At 35.9% G+C, this 24,952-nt stretch overlaps 1 protein-coding gene across 12 annotated transcripts in view; it reads left to right on the forward strand.

Moving 5' to 3' along the window:
- PUM2 (pumilio RNA binding family member 2) overlaps positions 1–24,952 on the forward strand; it is a 96,421-nt gene that overhangs the window by 47,896 nt on the left and 23,573 nt on the right. For 8 of the 12 annotated variants that reach the window (XM_048222454.2, XM_026519406.4, XM_026519399.4 and 5 more), the window contains 4 exons: positions 1,102–1,231; positions 11,996–12,139; positions 12,256–12,546; positions 16,724–16,960. In XM_048222454.2, coding sequence (XP_048078411.1) covers positions 1,102–1,231; positions 11,996–12,139; positions 12,256–12,546; positions 16,724–16,960 — 802 coding nt within the window. The remainder of the gene's footprint in view (positions 1–1,101; positions 1,232–11,995; positions 12,140–12,255; positions 12,547–16,723; positions 16,961–24,952) is intronic. The other 4 variants (XM_048222456.2, XM_026519420.4, XM_026519412.4 and 1 more) reach the window with 1 other exon arrangement.

Here is a 24,952-nt window from a genome sequence, read left to right on the forward strand (position 1 = left end):
GTGACTTTTCATCCTCTTCAGTATGTAATACAGTACCTAGTATATAATTGGTGTACAAGTACTGATTACGTGTTTTTGTTTTTTGAATTATATGAATTTAAAGATTTGGGTGTATTCCATTTCTATGTTTCTGGTATTGAAATCTCTAGCAGTTTTTAATTTTCTTTTCATTACCTATTCAAGTTTGCTAATTGTCCTGTCAAAGTAATTATCACTTCATTTTCTTCTGGGTATTTAAATTACCTTTTTAAATATTAGTGTATATCTGACCAGAAGAAGTTTACTGGGTACTTTATATTTTTAAGCAAAATGAAAATATTTTCACTAAACATTAGATTTAACTTCTTAAAATAGAAAATGTTTATTACAAACACCCCCCCCCCGCATTCCTGGAACTATTTTAATAAATGTAAAAACACTATCGATGATTTCAGAATTCTGGTTGTCAAATTCTTCGTATTTATACCAAAGAAGCAACTGAATGCCAAGTGTATTGTTACTTGACAGCTAAATTTTGTTCTAAATTTCCTTTATATACTTGAGTACTGTATTGATGTTCTGTTGAAGCTGTCCTTTTGCTCAGTCCTTATAGATTATACCACAGCATGATTTAATAAATTCTTTATCTTCTTTGGGCAAACATGAAAATACCATACTACCTGAACAATACACACACCTATGTGTGAGGCTTGCTTACACAGGTGATGTTAACAATGAATCCCCCTTGTCCTGAATTGTTTATCTCTCTTTGTGAAAGTAATGTGATCTAAGATTTTGCCATTCCCCTCTCCAAGTAAATTTCTCTTATTTTAATACATTGGTAAGTTAAAGGACACAAATAACTAGAAATAATTTTTCCCAAAGGCCTTCTAAAATCTCCGTGTTACTTAATAGATCGTTCTAGTTGCCAAGAGCCAGTAGTTGTGTTTTTGATTTCAAGTATTTTATATTTTTTCATGTTAAGTCAGCATTTCATTGCACATAAATATGTTTAGAGAATATCCAGAGACCGTTTATCATACATACAGAGTTGCCCGGGATAAATTTATTTATGTGTTGTTTTATTATTTCATTTTTAAGGAAATCATTTGTCCTTTGTAGGTTCTCCGAGCTGGAGCAGGTCAGCGCCCTCTTACTCCCAATCAGGGCCAACAAGGGCAGCAGGCAGAATCACTCGCAGCAGCAAATCCAACTTTGGCTTTTGGTCAGGGTCTTGCTACCGGCATGCCAGGTATATAGTTAGTTAATTATAGAAATTTGCATAGGTTTGAAATGTTAAACGTAGATACTCACATTGAAAAGTGAAAAAATGAAGAAACATCTTTAGAGTCTTGCCTACCTTGCAGTAAGTTATTTAGAACTCAGATGCCAATAGTTGAAATCGGTACTATATGTGAGACTTAACAGGGATGGCATACATGTACTAGACCTCTCAATGCATCCATTTTTTTCTTCTGTGTATGGCATTTTCCCAACTTAACATAGCCCAGAATTCTTGAAGCAGTGCTTCAAGAAATAGAATCAGTTAGTGTTGGCATTGTAGATGCCATCTGCCATTGCTGCCAAAGATCATTTCGTTAATATTGAGAAATTTGCAGCTAAAATTTTCCACTTTGAATATTGTTCTATTATGTTCGGCTCATTTATAGTATTTTAAACTATTGTTATTTATAACCTGATAATGTCTTTGAAAATATGCCTATGAAAGCCTAATACAAAGAAAATTATAAAAATTTCTTCCCATTACCACACTACAACTTTCAGAAAGGGCCAACAGAATACATTTTTTTGTGAAGTAGATTTTTATGAAACAAGATACAAAATTACTACTTACAATAATGGAAGGAAGGTATTTTCTTAATGAAAGCAGCACTTGTTATGTTTTTAAAGTGAAATTTAAAGCTGCATTTGAATATCAGTAGGTAAAGGGTCACTTCTTATTCCTTTATTCTCTCCACTCCTAAAGACTCACTTTCTCTTTTAAGTATGCTATTTTTTCACTTCTAGTATATGAGTAGTTATGTAGATTATTTATTAATGAAATGTGAGTTCCAGGTTCCATTTAATTGTAATGTAGTTACATTTTCTACTCATATCACTTAGGAAATATGTTTAATGTATTGGAAAATACGTGTAGTTGAGGGTTTCTTTTATGTGTTGTGTGCTGCTGAATACTTAAGTTATTTTAAGGATTTATCAATTGATTGCATTCATTCTGTTTTCTCTGAGATTCTAAGGTCTGATTTAATCATCTTGTCTTAGCCCTCTGGATAAAGAAAAGATGTTAATACTGCAGTCCCTGAAGTACAAATAATAGAATGGAAGCGCTCTTGTTATTTTCTTTTTCTTTTCTTTTTTTTTAACCCCAGCCATGTACTTCCTTCAGGAAAGCTGCTTTCCTGGAGCCATTGTGGATTAGTGGATTAGAGACCTTTGCGAATGCACTGTGAAGCTGAAATTGTAGATGTGGAGGGACATGGAAACAAGACAAAGGGAACTGAGCACGAATTTATGGAAGACACTGCTAGACTGCTCTGGGATCCTCTTTCTATCCCTCACTTCTTTTAAGCCCTGCCTCCATGATTCCTTTTCAGTAATCTTAATAACTCTAATAATCGCAAAGTGTGACCTCCTTTCCTCCATTCTTATTTTTCTCAGTTCTTTGTTGTATTTCATCATGTTGATGATGTCCAGCTCTACAATTCCTCTCTACCATTACACTACCCTCTGTGATATTTTATTCTCCTGACTTTCCTTTCTCATGCTTTTTTATCAGTCTCCCTTTCCTCTCTATATATCCTTAAAAATGGAAGCTAGTCTGGCTTAGTGACTAGATACTTTGGAGTCAAGTCTGCCAAATTGCTGTATCACTTAGTTATGTGACCTTGGCCAAGTTACTTTCCTCTTTGAACTTCAGTTCCAATATCAGGACAATAGATACTTTACTTTTTTGTGGGGGAAAGTCTGTCTACTTTCACCTTTTCAGCCATCATCCCTATACCAGCAAACTAATTGAGTTTATATCTGCAACTTGGATTCTTTGCTGAACGCTTAACACATTTCTGCTTTTGTGTAGGACATTACTGTGTGTGTGTTCCAGCCATTCCTCAAACGGACAGTGTCAAAAAATGAACACCTCTCTCCCAGATTTACTTACCTTACTGTTTACTCTGTTTCACATTGGTATTAATTCCATTATCCTCTTTTTTCCCCCCAGTACCCAAAATCGTTTTATTTTCAACATTTACTAAGTTTAAGTTGTGCTAATTTCTGATACCTAAAAATGTGTATCCACTTAACTAGATATCCACACATATAAATACATACAAGCATAATTCATATCCGTAGTAATACTTGGAGTTTTAGCTGTAAAGTTGATTTCAGTTCGGGTCAAATAGTTTATCTTTTACAATAAACCTAATCTGTTCATGAGAATCTTCGTTCCATCTGAGGTAAGGAATATAATCCTGGGTAGAACTGGGGTATGGTACTGGAATGGTCAGAACTGCTTCTAGCCCATACAGGTACCTTGGTACAACTTAGAAAAGGAGCCACATCATCTGAGTAGACACAGCCATACACCCATAAACTCAGCTTGGTGAATGGAGCCTGACAGGACTTCAGCTCTCACTGGTTATCTCAGCCAGGGTCCCTTGTACAGGGCACGACCTCCATGTAGCTGGCCATCCTAGAGGGGGCTGCTCGGTGGTGGCGCAAGCAGAAAGGAGTGATCAGGCCACCTTTGTACAGCTTTACTCCTTGCTCAAAAAGACTGATTTAAGTTGTCTGGCTAAGTTTGGTCAGATAGGGGATCTCTTCTTCTTCAAACCACTGATGTTGATTTAGCTCAAGAGAGAGGTCTCCTTGATGGAAGATTGTTTTCACGCTCAAGTGTGCACATGGCTGTGCCACATGCAAGTGGACTTTCAAGGTTTAATCTTAAGAAAATAATCCAGTGTCAGTTCTTGATTCCTAAAAATTATGCTGTCCAGCTGGCTATAGGTGAGCTGTGCAATTTCACTCTTTTAAGTGTTTTTAGTCTTGAAGTACAAACTATATGGAAGGCCTGTTCCAAACCTATTAAGATGAATTCATCACTTGGAGTGGGAGCTCAAACCATTGCTCTCGGAGCCTCAGCTTCGCCACCTTTACCCAGGAGTAGTGTGGAGGGGAGTAGAGAGGAGCCAGCAAGCTATCTCTGCTTTGCGCCCTGGCTGCATGCCTGAGGGCCAGAGGACCAGAGGACCAGGGCCACGGATGCCCCCATCCACATGCCTCAGTGAGGCAGTTGTGCTTGGTCCCACGCCCTCCAGGCTGTCCACTATCCTCTTAAACTAAAAACTTTTGGTTTCAGCCTCAGTATCATCTTCAACTCTTGATTTTCTTCTATGATCCACATTCAGTAACTTGTCCGTTCTTAATCATTCTGTCTCCTATTCATTTCTTCTCATCTCTGCTATTCTTGTTCAGCCTCTTCCTTATCCTCCCACTAACTCTGTCTGCATCCAGTCTTTTCTGCTCATCTTTTTATTCTTTCATTTACCTTTCAAAAATACAGGTTAGTTTATACCATCTGGTTCTTAATATTTTTCGTGATCTAGTCCCAAACTATCTAATTGGTAGTGTCCTCCTACAGTCCAATGCTCTAACAAACTAGATCATACGCTGCCCCCCAAAATACTTGCACTTTTATGCCTCTAGTCCTAGCTAATGGCTTTTCACTTAGAATACCCTTTTATACATTTTAAGCAAAATTGAGATATACAGAGTTTAACAGTTTCCTTTTTTTAACCTAGCTTTGTAAACATTTTGTAATTAGCTTTGCTTGTCATCCTTTAATATCCTTTCCATGATGCCTTCCTGATCTTTCTTTCCCAGTGCTTTTTCATCAATAATTACTCTTCCTTCTCCCTTCCTTTGGCACATAACTTGCACCCTTCTTTAGTACGGCTGTCTGCCTTAGATTTCATTTAGCTGTTTGTGATTTATTTTCTCAATTCTGCACTTATTTTACCATGTTTAGAGGTAGAAAATGTCTTAAAGTGGAACAGCTTTTTCTATTTCTCCCTGAAGGGCAGTTAGTAGATGAGTGTTATGTCTTATAACAAAGTGGCATCTTAGAATTAAGGAAATAGTACATTACCTCCTTTACTAGATTGTACAATTCTTGAGTGGGGGTGCCTTTTTTTTTTTTTAAGCCCCTGTGTCTTTTTAGACTCTCAGTAGAAAGGTAAGTGGAAATTAGAAGCTTTTGAACTGAATGATCATGAAAATGCTACAAATTTAAGCTCGTGAACTACACCCAAAACAACATAGGAGGGGAATATAAGAGGCTCCGATGCATACATTAGAAAGTAAGTTTCTACTTAGGAACTATAAAAGGAAGAGAATAAACCCAAAGAATTGTAGAAGGAAACCGAATAATAAAGATGGGAGCTGATGTGAATGAAATAGATGGCAAACATACAATAAAAAGAGTCAGTTTATCCCAAAAGTTATTTTCTTTGAAAAGACTTAATAAAATTGATAAATCTCTGAGAGACTTAGCAAAAAAAGATTTAAAACAGGCATAAATAGCCAATATCAGAAAAATTAAATAATTATTTGAAGCTATTAGGAACAATCTCATATTAACAATTTGGAAAATATAGACAAAATAGACAAATAACTAGAAAAATGTAACTTACCAAACAGACTTGAGGATAGGATATAGAAAATCTGAAGTCTATTACCGTTAAGGAAATGAATTGAGTAATCAAAAATTTTCCCCCACAAAAACTTCAGGCCAACATAAAATGCCAGGTATTTGAGGAAGAAATAATTTCAATTTTTAAAATTTCAGAGAATGGAAAAAAGAGGGTATACTTCCCAAGTCATTTTATGGCACTAGCATAATCTAAATACTAAAACCTGTCACATTTAGTGCAATCCCTGTCAAAATATCACCAGCATTCTTCACAAAGCTAGAAACAAACAATTTTAAAATTTGTATGGAACCACAGAAAACCCCCAAATAGCCAAAGCAATCTTGAAAAAGAAAAGCATGGCTGGAGGCATCACAATTCTCTACCTCAAGCTATAGTACAGAGCTGCTGTCATCAAAACAGTATGGTACTGGCACAAAAATAGATACATATATAAATAGAACAAAGTAGAGAACCCAGAAGTGGACCCACAACTATATGGTCAGCTCATTTTCAACAAAGCAGGAAAGAATATCCAGTGGAAAAAAGACAGTCTTTTCAACAAATGGTGTTGGGAAAATTGGACATGCAGAACAACATGCAGAAGGGTGAAACTGGACCATTTTCTTACACCATACACAAAAGTAAATTCAAAATGGATGAAAGACCTAAATGTCAGGCAAGAAACCATCAAAATCTTAGAGGAGAACACAACAGCAACCTCTTTGACATCAACCATAGCATCATCTTCGGAGACAAATCTCCTGAGGTAAGGGGAAACAAAAGCAAAAATGAACTACTGGGACTTCATCAAGATAAAAAAAACTTCTGCTCAGCAAAGGAAACAACAAAACTAAAAGGCAGCCTTCAGAATGGGAGAAGATAATATGCAGATGACATCTGATAAGGGGTTGGTATCTAAAACCTATAAAGAACTAATCAAACACAACACGCAAAAAGTAAGTAATCCAGTTAAGAAATGGGCAGAAGACATGAATAGACATTTTTCCAAAGAATACATACAGATGATTATAACAGACATGGAAAGCTACTCAGCATCACTTGGCATCAGGGATATACAAGTCAAAACTACAACGAGATACCACCTCACACCTGTCAGAATGGCTGAATTTAACATTACAGGAAACAACAGATGTTGGGGAGGATGCTGAGCGAGGGGAACTCTGTTACACTGCTGGTAGGAATGCAAACTTATGCAGCCACTGTGGAAAACAGTATGGAGGTTCCTCAGAAGGTTAAAAGTAGAAATACCCTATGATCCAGCAATTGTACCAACTAGTTATTTGCCCAGAGGATACAACAATACTGATTCGAAGGGGTACATGAACCCCAATGTTTATAGCAGCAATATCAACAATAGCCAAACTATGGAAAGAGCCCAAATGTCCATTGCCTGGTGAATGGAGAAGGTGTGTGTGTACGCGCGCGCGCGCGCACACACACACACACACACACACACACACACACGATGGACCATTAGAAAGAATGAAATCTTGCTATTTGCAACGACGTGGTTGGAGCTAGATTTATTATACTAATTGAAATAAGTCAGCTGCAGAAAGACAAATACCATATGATTCACTCATGTGGAGTTTAAGTATCAAAACAGATGAATGTAGGGCAAAGGTGGGAAAAATAAAAAGGGGAGGCAAACCATAAGAGAGACTCTTACTGATAGAGAACAAACTGAGGGTGGGTGGAGGGATGGGTATTAAGGAGGGTGCTTGTGATGAACACTGGGTGTTGTATATAATGAATCACTGAATTCTACCCCTGAAACCAATATTACACTATATGTTAACTAACTAGAATTTAAATAAAAACTTGAAACATTAAAAAAAAGAAACTTTAATATTAAGAAATAGAAATAAAAACATCTAAATTTATATCAATTAGAAAGTCAAAATCATTCTACTGCAATGATTAGTCTTAGTCTTCATCTCTTTGTAAAATCCGCTTGAATTACAAATCCTTACAAATATCCAAATATTTGGGGGGGGCCCCTGCGTGGCTCAGTCGGTTAAGAGTCTGCCTTTGGTTAGGCATCTGCCATCCACTCAGGTCGTGATCCCAGGGTCCTGGGACCAACTCCCGTATCTGGGCTCCTTGCTCAGCTAGGGAGCCTGCTTCTCCATTTGTCTGCCACTCCCCCTGCTTGTGCGCTGGTGCTCGTTCTCTCTTTCTCTGTCAAATAAATAAATCTTAAATAAATAAAAATAAACTTCTAAAAAACCACAAATACCCAAATATTTTTGAAAAAAACTCATAAACAAAGACAATATGTTGCTTTTACAATATAATGTAAAACCTGTCAAGGACTGTATAGAAAAGGAGAATTACAGGCCAGTCACAAAAATACGGATTTAGAAATACTAAATTAAATATTAGCAAGCCAGATCTAGCAGTATCTAAGCAGGATAAGATATGATGAACAAGTTGGTTTTATCCCAAGAATTCAAGAGGAACTACAGGAGGTCACATAGTGTAATTTGCCACATTAAAAGATAAAAACAAAGCAATCAGCAGAACTTCTCTAAAGATGCAGGAAAAGCATAACAAATTCATATATTGACCCTAAAAACAAAAAGCCTCTTTATCAAGTTAGGATTAGAAGAAAACTAACTTAATAAACTAAGGGGGGAATTGACATCCTCCCCCCCAGTGGATAACAGACTACCTCTTTATGGGAAATACTGAAAGTTTTTAAGACTTGGAACAAGACGAGGATTCTTCCTACACTTCAGTGTGGTAGAGACCCTAGCCAGTGCTGTAACATGAGAGAAAAATTAGAAAATTCTGTAAGGGGAGAACCAAAGCTGTCATGAGAAAACAGTATTGTATATTAAATGAATCTGAAGATAAAGTATTAGAATTAAAATGTTCTTGTTAAGGTTTTTGGATATGAAAATCAACTTAAAAATCTTTTCTGTTAACAGTACACTGTTTGAAAATGAAAAATTTTGAAGATTTTTTAAATTTATTTGAGAGAGGGAGAGCAATGAGGGGCTGGGGGGAAGGAGCAGAGGGACAGGGAGAAGCAGACTCCTGCTGAGCAGGGAGCCCAAGGTGGGGGCTCGGTCCCAGGACCTGGAGATCATGACCTGAGCCAAAGGCAGACACTTAACCATCTGAGCCACCAAGGTACCCCTGAAAATGAAAAATTTTAAAACTAGTTACTTAACAGTAGTAGCAAGTACCTACGACTAAATTAAAAGAAAATAAAAAGTCTGCATGATTTCTATGGCAAGTAGGTTTGCTTAGACATTAAAAGAGACCTAAACAGAGATACCGCTGGACAAATCAGCATTTTAAATATGTCACTTATCCCCCTATTAACCTGTAGTTTCAGTCATTTCCGATCAAAATTGCTATCGGGTTCTTTCTATGGTATTTTGACAGCTGATAGGAAAATAAGGAAGATGCAAAGGGTCAATCAGGATTAAGCCACAACAGTCTTAACAAAAATATGTAAAAGGACTTGTATTCTTAGTCTGGAGTCGTACTTAACTCCCAAGCTGCAGTTAGATTACTGCATGGAGAGAGAAACAGACCAGTGGAACAGAATAGAGACCCAAAGGTGAGATCCCCAAAGAAATGGACACCTAATAGCAAAGAACCCCTACAAAGCTGTAAGGAGGGGAATGACTTGTTTTACAAGAAAGATGAAGTAAAATTGGTTGTTTTGGAAACAAGAGTTTTGAAACTGAACCCCTGCCTACCTTGTGTTCAATGACCAACTCTGGAGTTTTAGACCTAAATATGAAAAGTGGAATTTTAAAGCTATTAGAATATAGGGAAATTTTGTTAAAAAAATGAAATAATAAATCTGACACATTACCCCAAACGTCACCATAAAGAAGGTCAGGCTAGGAATGGAAGAAGGTATTTGTTCCATATTAATATACTGAAAGACAGATAAAACATTAAAGGATTCTAAACTAGTGAGATAAGGCAGCCCAGTAGGAAAATGGGTAAAAGACTTGAACAAACCTAGAAAATCCAGATGCCCAGTTAGCATATGGAAAAATGCTTAGCCTCCTTGGTATGGGGAAAAGATCAAAACCACGACATATCCAGATTAGCCAGATTTAAAAGTCTGAGAATATAAAGTGTTACTAAAGTCACAGAGAATTTGAAACTAATACCAAAGTAGTAAGAGTAAATTTGCACAATCAGGGTGTCAACTCCTTAGATACTTACTTGGAGTAGAGAAATCTTCACACTTTACATACCAGGATACATGTACCAAAATGTTTATAGCAGTACTATTGGCAGTGTCCCCAAACAGGGAACAGTGTAAATGTAGAACAGATAAATACACTGTGGTATCCATCCAGTGAGGTGCTATAAAATGGAAATGCATATCCATATACAACCACATGAATGAATTGTACTTGAAAAATTTTAAGTAACCCAAAACAAATGGTGGTTAAGGAGGGAGGCATTTATGGGTGGTAGTGTGTAATACAAAGAGAAAGAGGAGATTGTGGTAGAGCAGGCACATAGAGGTAGGGTTCTGGGCAGTTTTCTGTTTCTTAACTTGGATGGTTACAATTTTTTTGTTGTAGTCATACTGTTCTTTCGGGTTTTGTACTCTTTACATATTTTATTTCACAATAACAGTAAATTCTTAAAGTATTGTGCTTTGCTAATAAAGTACATTTTCTGTACTGTAAGGAAAAAATTACTCTCAACATCGCCTTTCTACCCTGTGGCCCTTTTTATAGCAGAAGTCCTCAGAAGCATTATCTGTACTTGTTTGTGGTTCTTCCATTCTTGACTCAGTTTACCACAGTTTGACTTTCATTCCTTACCGTAATGACTTCCATTTTGCTAAACCCATTGGTCAGTTCTCAACTCTTAATAGCTTTTAGCAGCATTTGACATTGTTGATCACTTAGCCTTCATTGAAATTCTTTTTTCTTTGGCCTGCAAGAGACCACATTATTCTAATTTTCTTCCTTCCTTCCTGGCTATTCCTTCATAGTTTCTTCCCAAGTTCCTTCTCTCTCCAGCCTCTTAATGTGAAGTTCTCTGTCTGTAGATCCCTTTTTAATTTTCTTGGTGATTTCATCCTTTATAGCTCCAGCCTGGACCTCAAGACTTTTAAATCCTATATCTCCAGTTGGATATCTAATTATGTCTTCTCAGATTTATCACATTCATTCCATGAGGAGAGGGCTTGAAAGCTCTGCATTCCCTGCCAGATTTTGCCATATATGTCTATTTGGTTGATCGTCCTAATTTATATCCATTTATAATGAAACTGTAATTGAAAAACAGTCAGAATTACTGTATTTAATTAAAAACAACCTTTGCATGTGAAAGTGTTGGCCCTAATGGTGAAGGCAGTGTTTAAACTTAAAGAGGTTGCCAGTGCCTTTTAGCAAATAGTTGTCAGACTGCTGAACCTGAGTCCTTGTTACTACGTAAGAGCCTTTCTCAACCTGACTTCTGGGAGAGGAGCAGCTTTCCTGCCTTAAAGTATCTCCTGTATATAGTAAACTTCTCTCCTGTGCATCTAGAGTGGTACTTGTTCTATACTATCCTTCAGAGAATTGGCAGAAAGTCTCTTTTCTGTTAACAATAGTTACTTTCTGTTCTGTATTTAAGATAAGGAATCCCCACTGAGAAAGGCTGCTAAGAAGTAAACTTCACTCTCCTGAGAACTACAGTTCTGAATAGTGCAAATTGTCACCAGCCTTGTCCTTAAGGCTATAATAAAACTAATGCCTGCATGATTTTTATTCAAACTTTTAGCTTGAGAACCTTTACAAAAAGAGTTACCTTACGATTTTAAAGTATCTGTTTATATCATGACTTAAGTTTTTAAATGGATGCTTACAAATGAAAATCTAAAGGAATGCTGGTAATGAAGCACTTGGTTTAGAACTTGATTAAAATTGCACAATAAACAATTCTTAGAGTCTTCTACCTGAAATGCCTCCTCTCAGAACTAATAGGTAATATTTTTCAAATATCAGTGCTTGATAGCCTATAGTGTCTGTATCAAAGAAGGTACTTCGTCATTCGGTAGTCTGTAAGTGGAAGGGAGCTCTTAAAATTCAGAGAAAACAATTTTACCGGTACTGTATTGCATTTCCACGTATTTAGTAAGTAAGATCTTCTCAAATGTCTTCGCTTTTCATATAATAAGTGTTTAATGATTTTATATTAACAGTATATAATTATGTTTTCTGGTTGATAAAAACAAATGCAGGGGAAGATAAACATGCATGTTTCTATAACAAATGTTCTCATTAGTAAACATTTATTTTAATATTATCTAGGCTATCAAGTACTAGCTCCAACTGCCTATTATGATCAGACTGGTGCCTTAGTGGTTGGCCCTGGAGCAAGAACTGGCCTTGGAGCTCCAGTTCGTTTAATGGCTCCAACACCTGTTTTAATTAGTTCAGCAGCAGCACAAGCTGGTAAGTGTAACTGATGTTCTCAGGGATAATATTTTTCTGGTGTTCTTTGAGATAATTTAAAAATAGAGAATAGTCTTTTCAGTAGTTTCAAGAAGTATCTGAAATTTATTTTCCAGCAGCGGCAGCAGCAGCTGGAGGGACTGCAAATAGTCTTACAGGCAGCACAAACGGTCTCTTTCGGCCAATTGGCACTCAGCCACCGCAGCAGCAGCAGCAGCAGCAGCCGCCAAGCACGAATCTGCAGTCCAATTCATTTTATGGGAGCACTTCTTTGACTAGTAGCTCCCAGAGCAGTTCTTTATTTTCTCACGGACCTGGCCAGCCTGGAAGTACATCTCTTGGCTTTGGAAGCAGTAGCTCTTTGGGTGCTGCTATAGGCTCAGCCCTCAGTGGATTTGGTTCATCAGGTAAGTTGCCTTTCAAGATGAGTATACTCTGCTAGGTGGACATGAGGTATATGTATGTTTTTAATAATAAGGTAAATAGTAATAAATAGTTGTAGTGTAGAAAGGACAGGAATAAAATACTGGTTTATGTAATTTTGTAGGAAAAAAAATTACCTCTTCAAATCTTTTAAGTATTTAATGAATGTTTAGCTCATGTCAGGCAGCCCATCTTTTACTCAAATACAGTACATTTTCCCCTGGCTTTAAGAATTGTGTTACTGTAATTTTTGTTTTAGGAAGATTTCTTTGGAGCAACATATTTTATACTAATTACTAGCTCTTCCTTATTCTCTGTATAATAATGATTGAGGAAATATTTTGCCATCTTAAATTTCCGGTATTATAAAATAATTATCTTTGTGTGCTTATCAGATGGTTTATTCTTATTAAATGCTAGTGGTTTCTTAATGGTTTTCTTATTGGTATGATATATAAAAATAAAACATAATGAAATGTTCTAAACAGAAGCCCCTAGGAAACTACCAATGTGCTTATCTTTTAGACTAAATAATTTAGCCTTAATATCACTAAAAATTCATCTAAAAGGATGTTTCTTCCCATATTCTAGTTTTAGATATAATACTTAAAAGATTTAAATTTGAAGTAGCTTCACAAAATAATTTACCCACAACAAACTGATTTTGTAACTGAGGAACAACTAGGTAAAGTGAAAAGAGGCCCACATTGACTCCCTATTGACATACCTTGTGTTATCATTCTCTGAGGTTTCCACAGTATTCAGGAAACATTAGGGGAAAAACAACTTACCCTCGTTCTGTTGGTACAGTTAATTGGCAGTCTTTTCTTTATGAGTGGCAGGGCAAATTATTCAGACCTCAGGAGATTTTCTATTTCTGTAAAGTTCTAATACCTGCTTCCCATGTGTTTTCCCACCACCTTAAACTATATGCTTTTCTGGTGCGGAAAATGGCAAAACTAACATGGGCCAGTCGTTATTAAGTATGTTTGCCTGTTTTGTAAGAAAGGATCTTCTGAAATTTCAACATTCATATTTATAAGAGGAATGGAATGGTCTAACACAGTTATAAACTTTTAGATGCAGAATGCTTTTTTGTTTTAATGAAGTACAGTAGGGAAATAATCCACAGTTGCCGAACACAAAGTTACCTAAAGAATGGGCACAAGAACTTCTGACGGAAAACAAATGAACATGGAGACTCTTCAATCTTTAAATTTTCCTACTTGAATTTTGCATTCCTTTTGGAGCTCAGTATTTTTATTTCTACCCAAGCACTCCATAGGACTCATTTTTTGTTTCTAATACAGTTGACAAGCATTTTCCCCCAAATAATCCAACATGCTGAAGAAAACTGAAAGAACATATAACTTAAAAGATAAATTTTGCAGAAATAACTAGTTTCTAAACTAGAGATTATAGACTGTAAATAATTCAGGAAAAACAGAGAAGAGCATTGATAAATCTCCTATTCCCTTTTCTAATAAAATATGTCACTGATGGCCTGGAATAGATTTGTAGGCCCCCTTATCCAGTTCTTTCAAATTACCATTTGTCTCTTAGTTGTTAAGGTCATTCCGCCCAGCATTCAGGAACTGGTTGGCATGAAGATTTTGTTCCTTACAAATACTTCCTGAAGATGCCTCTTTCTCAAAACTGATCTTCTTCAGGCCTCCCTTATTTATAGTCATTGCTTACGCAGTTCTGACTACCAGTCTGGGTGCCTCTGTTCACCTTGCTTCAGAGGGCATTAAGTTGTCACTCCTGGATGCCAGTACATAGTCTGTCATCTTCCTCTTGGACATTTTGTCAGAGTTCGTTCAAGTGCTGCATGTGTGTACTCTTAAAACAGGTCTCCCCACTGCCATTTCCCATAATGGTAATCCCATACCTCTATGAAATCTAAAATGATAGTGTGGTTATGTACACGTATACACACATAGAATCAGACACGCAGTCATTCTTTTACCTATATGATGAAATTATTAACACTTATCAGTGTTAAATACCCCAGTTTGTAACAGTCGGCTAGGAAGCTTAGCCATTATAATATAATAATTAACTCATCCTTTCTATAACCCATTATTGAGAAAGTGTTGGAAGTTTGTAATTTAACATTTTATGCACAGTTGACAAGTGATTAGTGACTCTACTGTTGGTCTAGCCTTTTAGATATTTTAGGTATACTTCGTTTCATATTTCATAGTCACGCTGTTGCAGATAATTTAAGTATATAGTAAGGAGCCAGATTGTTTAGGTTTAAAATAAAGCTGTTTCTGAATTACTTTTAAATGTTTGGCTTGGCTTTTCCTTTTTAAAGGAAAATAATATTGCATGTGTCAAAACTATGGGGGTTTTTGGTTATTTGCCAGGGGAATGACAGTGCTGCTGCTCTCAGTAGAGAGCTGTTGTCTTTTTCCTTGTCAGTTAAATTGTTTTCTAAAATAAATAGGAATTTTAAATGTAGCCATGTTCTAGAACAATCACTTTGACAGTGTCCTTTTAAATTAGCATAGTTAATGTAGCATATGTTCACAATTTTGCCAAAAGCAACTCAAGAAGTATTTATTACATTAGTGTTTATATTTGGTTTTACTATTAAAATGCATATAGTTATATTGATATTTCCCTGTTATCTTAAAATGTGCAGTTTTTCATAAAATACGATCAGTCTTTCAGAAACCACACTGGCTGGTGTAAAAGGTTGACTTATGTTTTAATATTTTTGCCTCATACTATTCTATGAGCCTGGTATTTTTCTTTTATAAGAATCTTGAATTTGGCAAAACCAATGTAATTGTTTTCTATCTGTATTATAAGCTTAACTAGGTCTACCCATCATGTGCTCTGCCTAATTTTTCTCTTAATTTTTTCGTTATACCCTAATGACCTACTTATAATTAACTTGTGATTAGAAAACCGAGAGCTAATAGAAACTTTAAAATTCTCTTGAAAAATGTTACCATATTGGTCCGAATATGGAGCTTGTTCTTTAAAAACTTACAAGAAATGTAATATGAAATTCCCTTAGGTTTAAAAGGCATTCAGTTAAAAAACAAAAAAAAAGGCCAGTGTTCAGAAATAGGAAAGAAGCACTTGAAAATGTGGCCTCTGAGACTTAAGAATTGGGAGTTTTGGACAGCCCTTTAAACACGTGCTAAAGAATTTGATTATCCAGATGCGTCAATTAACAGATCTTGGCTTATTTTTTTGAGCATGCATCACTACATGGTAATGAGATTCTACCATTGTTTTATGATTTTGCGGAGTACAAAAGGGAAAAAGGACTAGAAGGTTGAATTTAGGATAAGTAAAAAGAATTTAGTTTGTAGTTCAGTAAGCGGTGTATTATGAGAGAATTGTGTATTACCTAAGGGAGAAAAAGGGCTTACCAGTCTTCACCTGAGTAAGGGGCTCGTAAAACTAGTAGTAGAATCTTAGGAATGGAAGATCCCATGGGGTAAGTGAAAGCATCTCTTTGGTGTGATAACAGTAATGAGAGCTGTTAATTTTCTAAAAGGAAGTTTAGTTTTTCATACCTGTTTTGTAACTTAGTTGTTGAAGGATAGGGAGAATGTATAATGTGAAAAGTACTGAGAAGTTGTCATTTATATTTCACAACTGACTGATATTCGGGCCAATATGGACTTAAAGGACTATGGTTTGAACACAAGCTAGAAGCCAAATTAAATGTGAATGGTGAGGGAAATGTATTAATAATCTGTTTATCAGTGTAATCCTTTCTTGGCATTGAGTTGAAGTCTAAGAACCTGATTCCAGAGATTAGAACACTACCAAAATTTAACCTTACTGGAATTTAATCTCTAGCGTCTCCTAAAGCAGATACCTTACAATTTCAGGGTTTATAAATCATACCAGGGTATTAAAGCACAGTAATCATATGTGTCAATGGTAAATATGTGTGAAATAATAAACATATGAGTGCTCTGTTTAAGTATTTGGTTACTTTATTGGGGTGCATTTATACCCTTTTATGATTAATAAGTTAGTTTATATAGTTATCACAGTAATTATCTTCTCCATAATGTTTCTAAAAATAATTATTGTGATCACTTCTGTTATTTCCCAGCAAGAGTTGGGGATAGGTTTTATTCAGTTAACACATGTATGTAATTAGGGTTTTTTTTATTTCTTCTTCAGTTGGCAGTTCTGCAAGTAGTAGTGCCACAAGGAGAGAGTCTCTATCTACTAGCTCTGACTTGTACAAAAGATCTAGTAGCAGCCTAGCACCCATAGGGCAACCATTTTACAATAGTCTGGGATTTTCCTCCTCTCCAAGTCCAATAGGCATGCCTCTGCCAAGCCAAACTCCAGGACATTCACTTACGCCACCGCCATCACTTTCATCACATGGATCCTCATCCAGTTTGCATTTAGGTAAAAAAAAAAAACCAAAACCCTTTTTATTTGTATGTATACATGTAAGTGTGTTTGTGTGTGTGTTTATAATATATGTAAAATATTTAATGTTGGATAAAACATGCCAAATTGCTTTTGCTTTTAGATAATAGCCTTTTGAAAAAGTTCTACTTTCGTGAAAATTCAAAGTGAGGGTCTAATGTACAGTAAGGTAAAGACCCCTATTGTATCTTATGTTTCTTTTATGAAATACAGTGGTGTGTTTTTTCTTGTCTGTGCTTTTGATTTGTGTGTGTTTTAGATCATCTGAAAAGTCAACTGTTTAAACATGATAGTAAAAAAAATTTCACTGTCTCAAGTTTTTGCACACCTAAAGGAAAACATGAGTCACATAGTTACTGAACTTCAGATAATTTAGCGTAGTACAATGGTTTTTGCTTTGGCCTTTGAATGCCTGGCCGTTTTACCAAAGGTTGTATCAGGGTATATGAACTTAGTATGTTTGTGAGTTAAGAGTCTTACGGTTTTGGTCCATATACGCTTACTTTTGAATATGTCATTAGTTTAAGGGAAAAAAATGTTTTAGGCTTATTATACCCTTGAATTTGGAGCATTTAGAACTTTCCTTTCTATCTGTGTATTAAAATTGCCCCCCACCCCAAGATTATTGAGATGGTGATTACTCTCTCCTTCCCTCTCCAGGAAGTATTTATTCATGTAGTTAACAATATTTTTAAGAGATTTTGGATATCAGAGGCCGTGTATGAATGCGTCTTTTCAAGGAAAGTATTTCATTAAAACTAGATTTTGAATTTTGTAATTTTAATTAAAACTGAGATTCTTTTTTTGATTTTTATGTGCTTGGAAAGATTTAAATCAGCTTGTGATTTAAAAAGTAATGTTGCTGTTGTTAGCAAATGTAAGTTTAGTGTTTATATTTGATCACCCCCAGTCATAAGGGTATAGCAGTTTTTTTCTAAAGTTCATTAATACATAAGTGTCCATGTAACAAAAGGATCTTTTGCAGTGATCATTGTTCAGATAATGTCAGTGTGAAGTGGCCTAGATTTTTAAAGGCCTGTCCTGTGCCCAAATTCTGGGTCCTTGCTCTTTTGTAGATATTAAATATATACAACTATTACTTTATTTGGGTGGGGTCCTAAGATTTCCTGTACAGCACTATTTGTGTAAACTTACCAGTTTTTAGCCTGAAACCTTCGTTCATTTATCATCTTTTCTTGGTCATAGGAGCTGCTCAGTTCCTGATCTCTATTATTTCTACTCAGACCCACTCATTCCCACTACCCCCGTGTAAGACATGCCTTTGAAACTTTGAAATGGACCCCAAAATTTGGAACATAACAAGCCTAAGAATAGGTCTTCCATAATAGTTTTGTGTTTTATTTGTTAAAAATTATATTTGTCATGTCCTGTCCTTATATAGGTAAGTTCCAGGTCAGATTCCTGTCAACTGTTACTGCTTATGTTGTGCTTTAGAGCCTGTAAAGATGGCATTAATTATTCTGCATAGCTTGCTTAGAAATTAGAATATAAATGAGTTTTTAGATGTATCTATAATTAAACAGCAATCAGGATATTTTTCTTCAGACTGTAAAGAACCCAGCTGTGTAGATGCTTAGGGAAGAAATTCTTGTCAATTATGAGAAATAATCATCACTCGGGCCAGCATTTCTACATTATAGCCTGATACTTTCGTACCCAAAGTTAAACTCCTTATTTTAGCTTCAGCTGGAAATCTGATATTTTAATAAACCTCTGATTGGAATTATCTGTAGATGATTTTCTTTTGTAATCTCCCAATTTCCTCTAGTTTTAGTTGTAGTATGACTGGCAGTGTTGTTAACAAGGACCATATAGATCCTACCAGGTTGGAATAATTTAATAGATTTCATAAATTTGCTCTTTACATAGTATTCATGGAATTAATCTATTCTTTGCTTTCATCTGATTGAATCACAATACAAGACTCTCTGGTCCAAGAAAATACTTCAGATTGTATATCCTATAGGTGGATTTCTTCATGCATCAGGTTATCAAGGCAGCTGATTTAGAAAATGCCTATGGAAATGAATTTGCATATCCATTTTTAGAAATAATCTTACTCAGCTCACATATTAAGAATATTAATATCATGAGGTAGGAGTTCTCAGTTTCATTATAATTGGTTGGAATTAATAAGTCCAGGTTATTGTCTTGTGAGATTTTCAGACAGATAACCATTATAGTTATTGATAGGTCCTCCCGATACCTACATTATAAAAGTATTGAATGACACACTCCCCCCCCCCCCCCCACCAGCTCTCCCTTTGCTAGTTGTCTGATTCACAGAAAGGGCCTAGTAGCAACATTGTGTGCTTCTGTCTTTCCAAAAAAGATGTTTCGTTTTTTAAATAGTTGTCTTTTGATCAATGTAAGTATTTTCAGCTTATGGCCACTATTCACTTTTTCATTAAAGAACAAATATTTCATTTGATACGTTTTGGCTGTTCATTTTTTATGAACTAAAATGTTTCTGGTTAGTTTTTTTAATATATTGAAGTCAGAAACATGAAAAATTTTTATTCCTCCATTTCCTAGTACAAAATTTCTAAGAGATAAAATTCCTTAAAAACAAAACCACAATATCATCTTTTTTTTTTTTTTAAGATTTTATTTATTTATTTGACAGAGAGCCAATGAGAGAGGGAACACAAGCAGGGGGGAGTGAGAGAGGAAGAAGCAGGAGCCCAATGTGGGACTCCATCCCAGGACTCTGGGATCACGCCCTGAGCCAAAGGCAGACGCTTAACGACTGAGCCACCCAGGTGCCCCCCACAATATCATCTTTTAAAATTAATAATGTCGTATTGTTCTGTTTTCTCTAATTGACATTTTTAAACGTCTTTTTATGGGTCCTTATAAGGCCCCATACATTGCATTTGTTTGATATGTCCTTTAATCTGGAGCCATTCCCCTTTCCTCTGTTTTTTCTTTCCATTTATTTGTTGAAGAAACTTTGTCCTGTTGGATTTTCCACATTCCTAGCTTTGCTGATTGCTCCCCCATGGTAGTATTTAATGTGTTCCTCTATTCCCTGTATTTCTTGTAAAATAGAATTAAATCTAGAGGCATGGTCTTACTATTGTTTGTTGTTTGCTGTTTTTGGCAAAATGGGTTCTGTATTCTCTCTGTTGCACCATATCAGAAGACACGTCTCTGGTTGTCTCCGTTGTGAGCTTGTCAGCCTGATCCACCTAATGGGGTAGCAGCCTTGGATCTTTGTCTTTTTTTTCAGAGGTTGCAAAGTGGTGATACTCTAATTCTGTCATATCATCAGCACTTATTAGCTAAAAGTTTTCTATAAAAAAGAACTTTCCATCAGTTGTGAAGTTACCCTGGAATATATAGTTCATATAGGAGTCAGGATAATGCTTGATTTCTTTAACTTTATTTTCTAACTTTGAAAGTAACTTTTGAGAATGAGTTGATGCCCTTGCAATTTCTGTATGTAACCCATGTTCTTTTAACCATCATTGATAACTTGTAAATTGATGACTTTTAGGGTAGTTGATAAGTTTTAGTCCATTGCAGTCTGAGAGACATCAGTTTTATACCTTTCTTTGATCCTAATATTTTACTATCTGGGGTGCATGGGTGGCTCAGTCGGTTCAGTGTCTGCCTTCAGCTCAGGTCATGATTCCAGGGTCCTGGGATTGGGCCCTGTGTCAGGCTCCCTGTTCATTGGGTAGTCTGCTTTTCCCTCTCCCTCTGCCCCTCCCCCTCCCCCCACTTGTGTTCTCTCACTCGCTTGTGCACGCACACTCTCTGTACCATCTTTGGCCGTTTGGAGCCCTTACAATTAATTCGCTTCCATTTGAGTACAACTTTTTAAAAGTAGCACTTAAGATACTGGGAATCAGAAACAAGTGGGAAAGAACAAGGAAAGAGAAGAAATTTAAAATTAATGGTTTTTATCTTGAAATGCAAAGAGCAGTGTCATACTCTGTGCTTCAGGTTAAGTGTTCTACATTAAATGAATTATTTTTTCATGTTATCTTGATCTGTAGAGATGGAGAAAAATCTACCTTCAGTTGTTTCTTTAATCATTCTCTCTGATAGAAGTCAGTATCTTATTTTGAGGTACTTCATCTCTGTGTAAAAACATTAAATGCTTCCAATATTATTTTGTTGTTCTTTTTGAAGCTAGCTAACGAATTCTTTCGTTCTCTGTTTCTTTTTCCTTTTCTAGTTAGCTTTTAAAATACGTTAGTGATTCCTGACTTACTCTAACCTTTATGCTCATAGTCATCAGATTGATAAGCAATTTCCTGGGTATAAAGCAACATTTCTGTATTTATATTTAACTTAGGACTTGACAAACTGATGGCTTATTCCTTGTACCTCTTCATTTTTGAACTGGTTTATGTTTTTCTTAAGAAAAGGGTACTAAAAAGTGTAATTCAAGCTTTGAGCTCAGTGAAATTAGTTTATTAAAAGGTGGCTATCAATTCTGACAATTCATTAATGTCTTATATTTAGTATGGAGTATAATATATGGAATGTATGTTATGGATTAGAAGAATTTTATAACCTATTTTCTCTCTCTTTCTCTTAAGATTTTATTAGAGAGCGAGAGCGTGGCGGGGGAGGGAGGGAGAAAGGGAGAAACAGACTGTCTACTAAGCAGGAAACCTGACGTGGTGCTCCATCCCAGGACCCTGAGATCATGACCTGAGTCGAAGGCAGACACTTAACCAACTGAGCCACCCAGGCATCCCACCTATTTTCTTTTCTTTTCTCTTCTTTTTTTTTTTTTATTAAAGATTATTTATTTATTTATTTATTTGACAGAGATAGAGACAGCCAGCGAGAGAGGGAACACAAGCAGGGGGAGTGGGAGAGGAAGAAACAGGCTCATAGCAGAGGAGCCTGATGTGGGGCTCGATCCCATAACGCCGGGATCACGCCCTGAGCCGAAGGCAGACGCTTAACCGCTGTGCCACCCAGGCGCCCCTACCACCTATTTTCTTTTCTAATTGCAGAAAATTTTATATTAAAAATAGAATAAAATTAACTGTTAGGATCATTTTTCCTATTAAGTAGAAGTTAACATCTATTAAAATTGCTAAACTTTGGCAGATTTTGTCAGCTCCTTCTCTTTGAAATGTTTAAAAATTAAAACAAGTATGACCAAATTGGTTGTAAGGCGATGTGCAGTTTTTCTGAGTGTCATATGTGGTCCTTAAAACAGAAAACAGTATAAATTATTTTGAAGGTTTCATTAAAAGTACTATTATTCTTTAATAGGTTCCCTATAACTGAATAGCCTTTGAATCGTTTTCTAAAGCACCTTCATATTCATTATTTCATTTCATCCTAATTCTTAACGTAGACTGGCTGAGCAATATGGCCATTAAAGATAAGAAAAGTACAGGTCTTATGAACCCAAGAGATTTGCCCAAACCAGTAAATGATGAAATTGAGGCTAGAATACCATTTGATTCCTGATACTATCCTTGATTTTTGTTTTTCTATTCTATAATAAACTGAACAAGTTTTACAAAGTGTATAAATAATAGTATTCTAATCAGCCTCCAAAACCGTGTACCCCACAATGGCATAGGTCATATTTTTTTTTAATTGTATATAAGATTACTAAACTTCTAGATCCCTTTTTTTCTCATTTTAGTTATTCTTGAAAAAGTCCAAATATATTATCTAGTCCATGCAGTAGAAATAATATGTGTTAATCATAAGTCAGGCCACTCAGAAACTGGCTATAGGACAGCATATCCAGCTCTCAAAAGAATATTACTTACAGGTTTTCATGGTGATGTTAAATTAATGCACAGCTTCACAGCCTTTGGTGTGTCTAAAAGTCATTTATTTATTGATGGGTATGAAATATTCTGTGAGGAAATTCCAAAATTATATTATTATGGAAGAATTTATTTTGTTTCATTTCTGTATACAAAGTTACTGATCTTAGTTCTAGTTTGGAATTACAGTGATACTGTGTTTTTAATAACAGTATCTGTGACTTTGTGATTATAATGACTAAGAATGTTTTCGCCAGTTAATTCAATTAAGACCATCTCAGGTTTTAGGGGCGCCTGAGTGGCTCAGTCGTTAAGCATCTGCCTTCGGCTCAGGTCATGATCCCAGGGTCCTGGGATCGAGCTCCGCATCAGGCTCCCTGCTCAGAGCCTGCTCAGTGGGGAGCCTGCTTCTCCCTCTCCCACTCCCCCTGCTTGTGTTCCCTCTGTCGCTGTATCTCTGTCAAATAAATAAATAAAAATCTTTAAAAAAAAAAAAAAAGACAATCTCAGGTTTAGAACTAGCAAATACTTGATGATCTGAGTCAGTGGTTCAGCATCAGAATCACTTGGAGCACTTGTTTAAAATGCAAAGTATGAGGAGGTACAGTTTTTGCTTTCACAGTGATTGTAGGGATTCTGTTGATATTCAGTACCCAGATGCTAAACTTCTATAGCCAAAAAAAAAAAAAAAAAAAAAAAAAAAAAGGATTTTATCCCACTGAAATTTCCAATAGCACCCACAGGGAGAGACATACCTTGGAAGGAAATAATTCATTATTTACACATGACCTTATTCTAGTTCACACTTTTTAACTCATAGTTCCTGGATCCTTGGGTGTTCATATGAACCTTTGACCTTGTCCTCCATCTCCCTAATGCCTTTTTTTCTTTGTACCTTCTTCCCTTCTATTTATCTGAACTCTGCTTGCCATTGCATATTTTAAAGTTTTGGGAGTATTTGGGGCACCTGGGTAACTCAGTTGGTTAAGGTCTGCCTTTGGCTCACGTCCTGATCTCAGGGCCCTAGAATCTGTGCTCAGGCTCTGTGTGCTCAGCAAGGACTCTGCTTCTCCTTCTCTCTCTGCCCTTCTCCCCCAGCTTGTGCGCTTGCGCGCGCTCTCAAAAAAGTAAAAATCTTTAAAAAAAGAAAAGTTAAGGGAGACAAATAAATGGATGAACATACCATGTTTGGGGGTTGAAAAAGACAGTGTTACAGAGACAACACCTCTGTTCAGGTTGATGTGTCGATTTAGCAGTCTCAAGAATTTTTCAGTCTTTTTAAAGAAGTTGACAAGCTGATTTAAATAATGTAAATGGAAAGACGGCTCAGAACAGTCAAGACAATCTTGAAGAACCAAGTTAATGTCAAAATTTATTGTAAACTTACAGTAACTTATTGGCACAAGGATAAGTAAACCAGTGGAATGGAGTAGCAGATCCAGAAATAAACCTGCTCATTTGTTACCTGATTTGTGCCCACCGTGCCATTCTGGCATATTTAGGAAGGATGGTCTTTTTAGTAAGTTGGACTGGAGCAATTAGATATCCAAATAGAGAAAAATGAGCTTTGACTCCTCTTACACACTGCGCACACACACACACACACACACACACACACACACATGCTTTATTCTCAAAGAAATAACTTGCTTACAGTCACAAAGTTAGTAAAGAACAAAAATCTTAAGCCCAGGTCTGGCTTATTCCAGTATGTCACACTGCTTCTCAAAGAATGCTTTTTTCCTAATATCTGTCTGAATAAATAAATATTCCCTAGGTTTAGAATTTTTGTGAATTTGTAATAAAATTGTGATAAAATATCATTTAGCCTATTGTGAGTTGGTGGGAAAAATGAGTTTGAATGTTAGCATATTGGCTGCTTTATGGTTTTTTACTTGTTAACAATTGACTTTTAATCCAAATAAAATTATTTTTACCTTAATCTCTTAAAATATTTTATAACTAATTTTTAAATGAAAACTGATGACCTAGGGTCTTTTTCATGTGATATTTTACATAGAATAGGAATAAGCTTAATTTATACTGAGACTAATCCGTATTTTATGTTAATCTTTCGTGAGTAGTTTTATTGACCTCCATTTTAGAGTTTTTGTTTCTGATCAGAAATTTTACTTAATTCATTCCCAATAAAGAATACCTACATTCCAGACTCTGCTTGACTAGAGATACT

This window comes from Ursus arctos, unplaced genomic scaffold (genome assembly GCF_023065955.2).
Source record: "Ursus arctos isolate Adak ecotype North America unplaced genomic scaffold, UrsArc2.0 scaffold_8, whole genome shotgun sequence".
NCBI lineage: Eukaryota > Metazoa > Chordata > Mammalia > Carnivora > Ursidae > Ursus > Ursus arctos.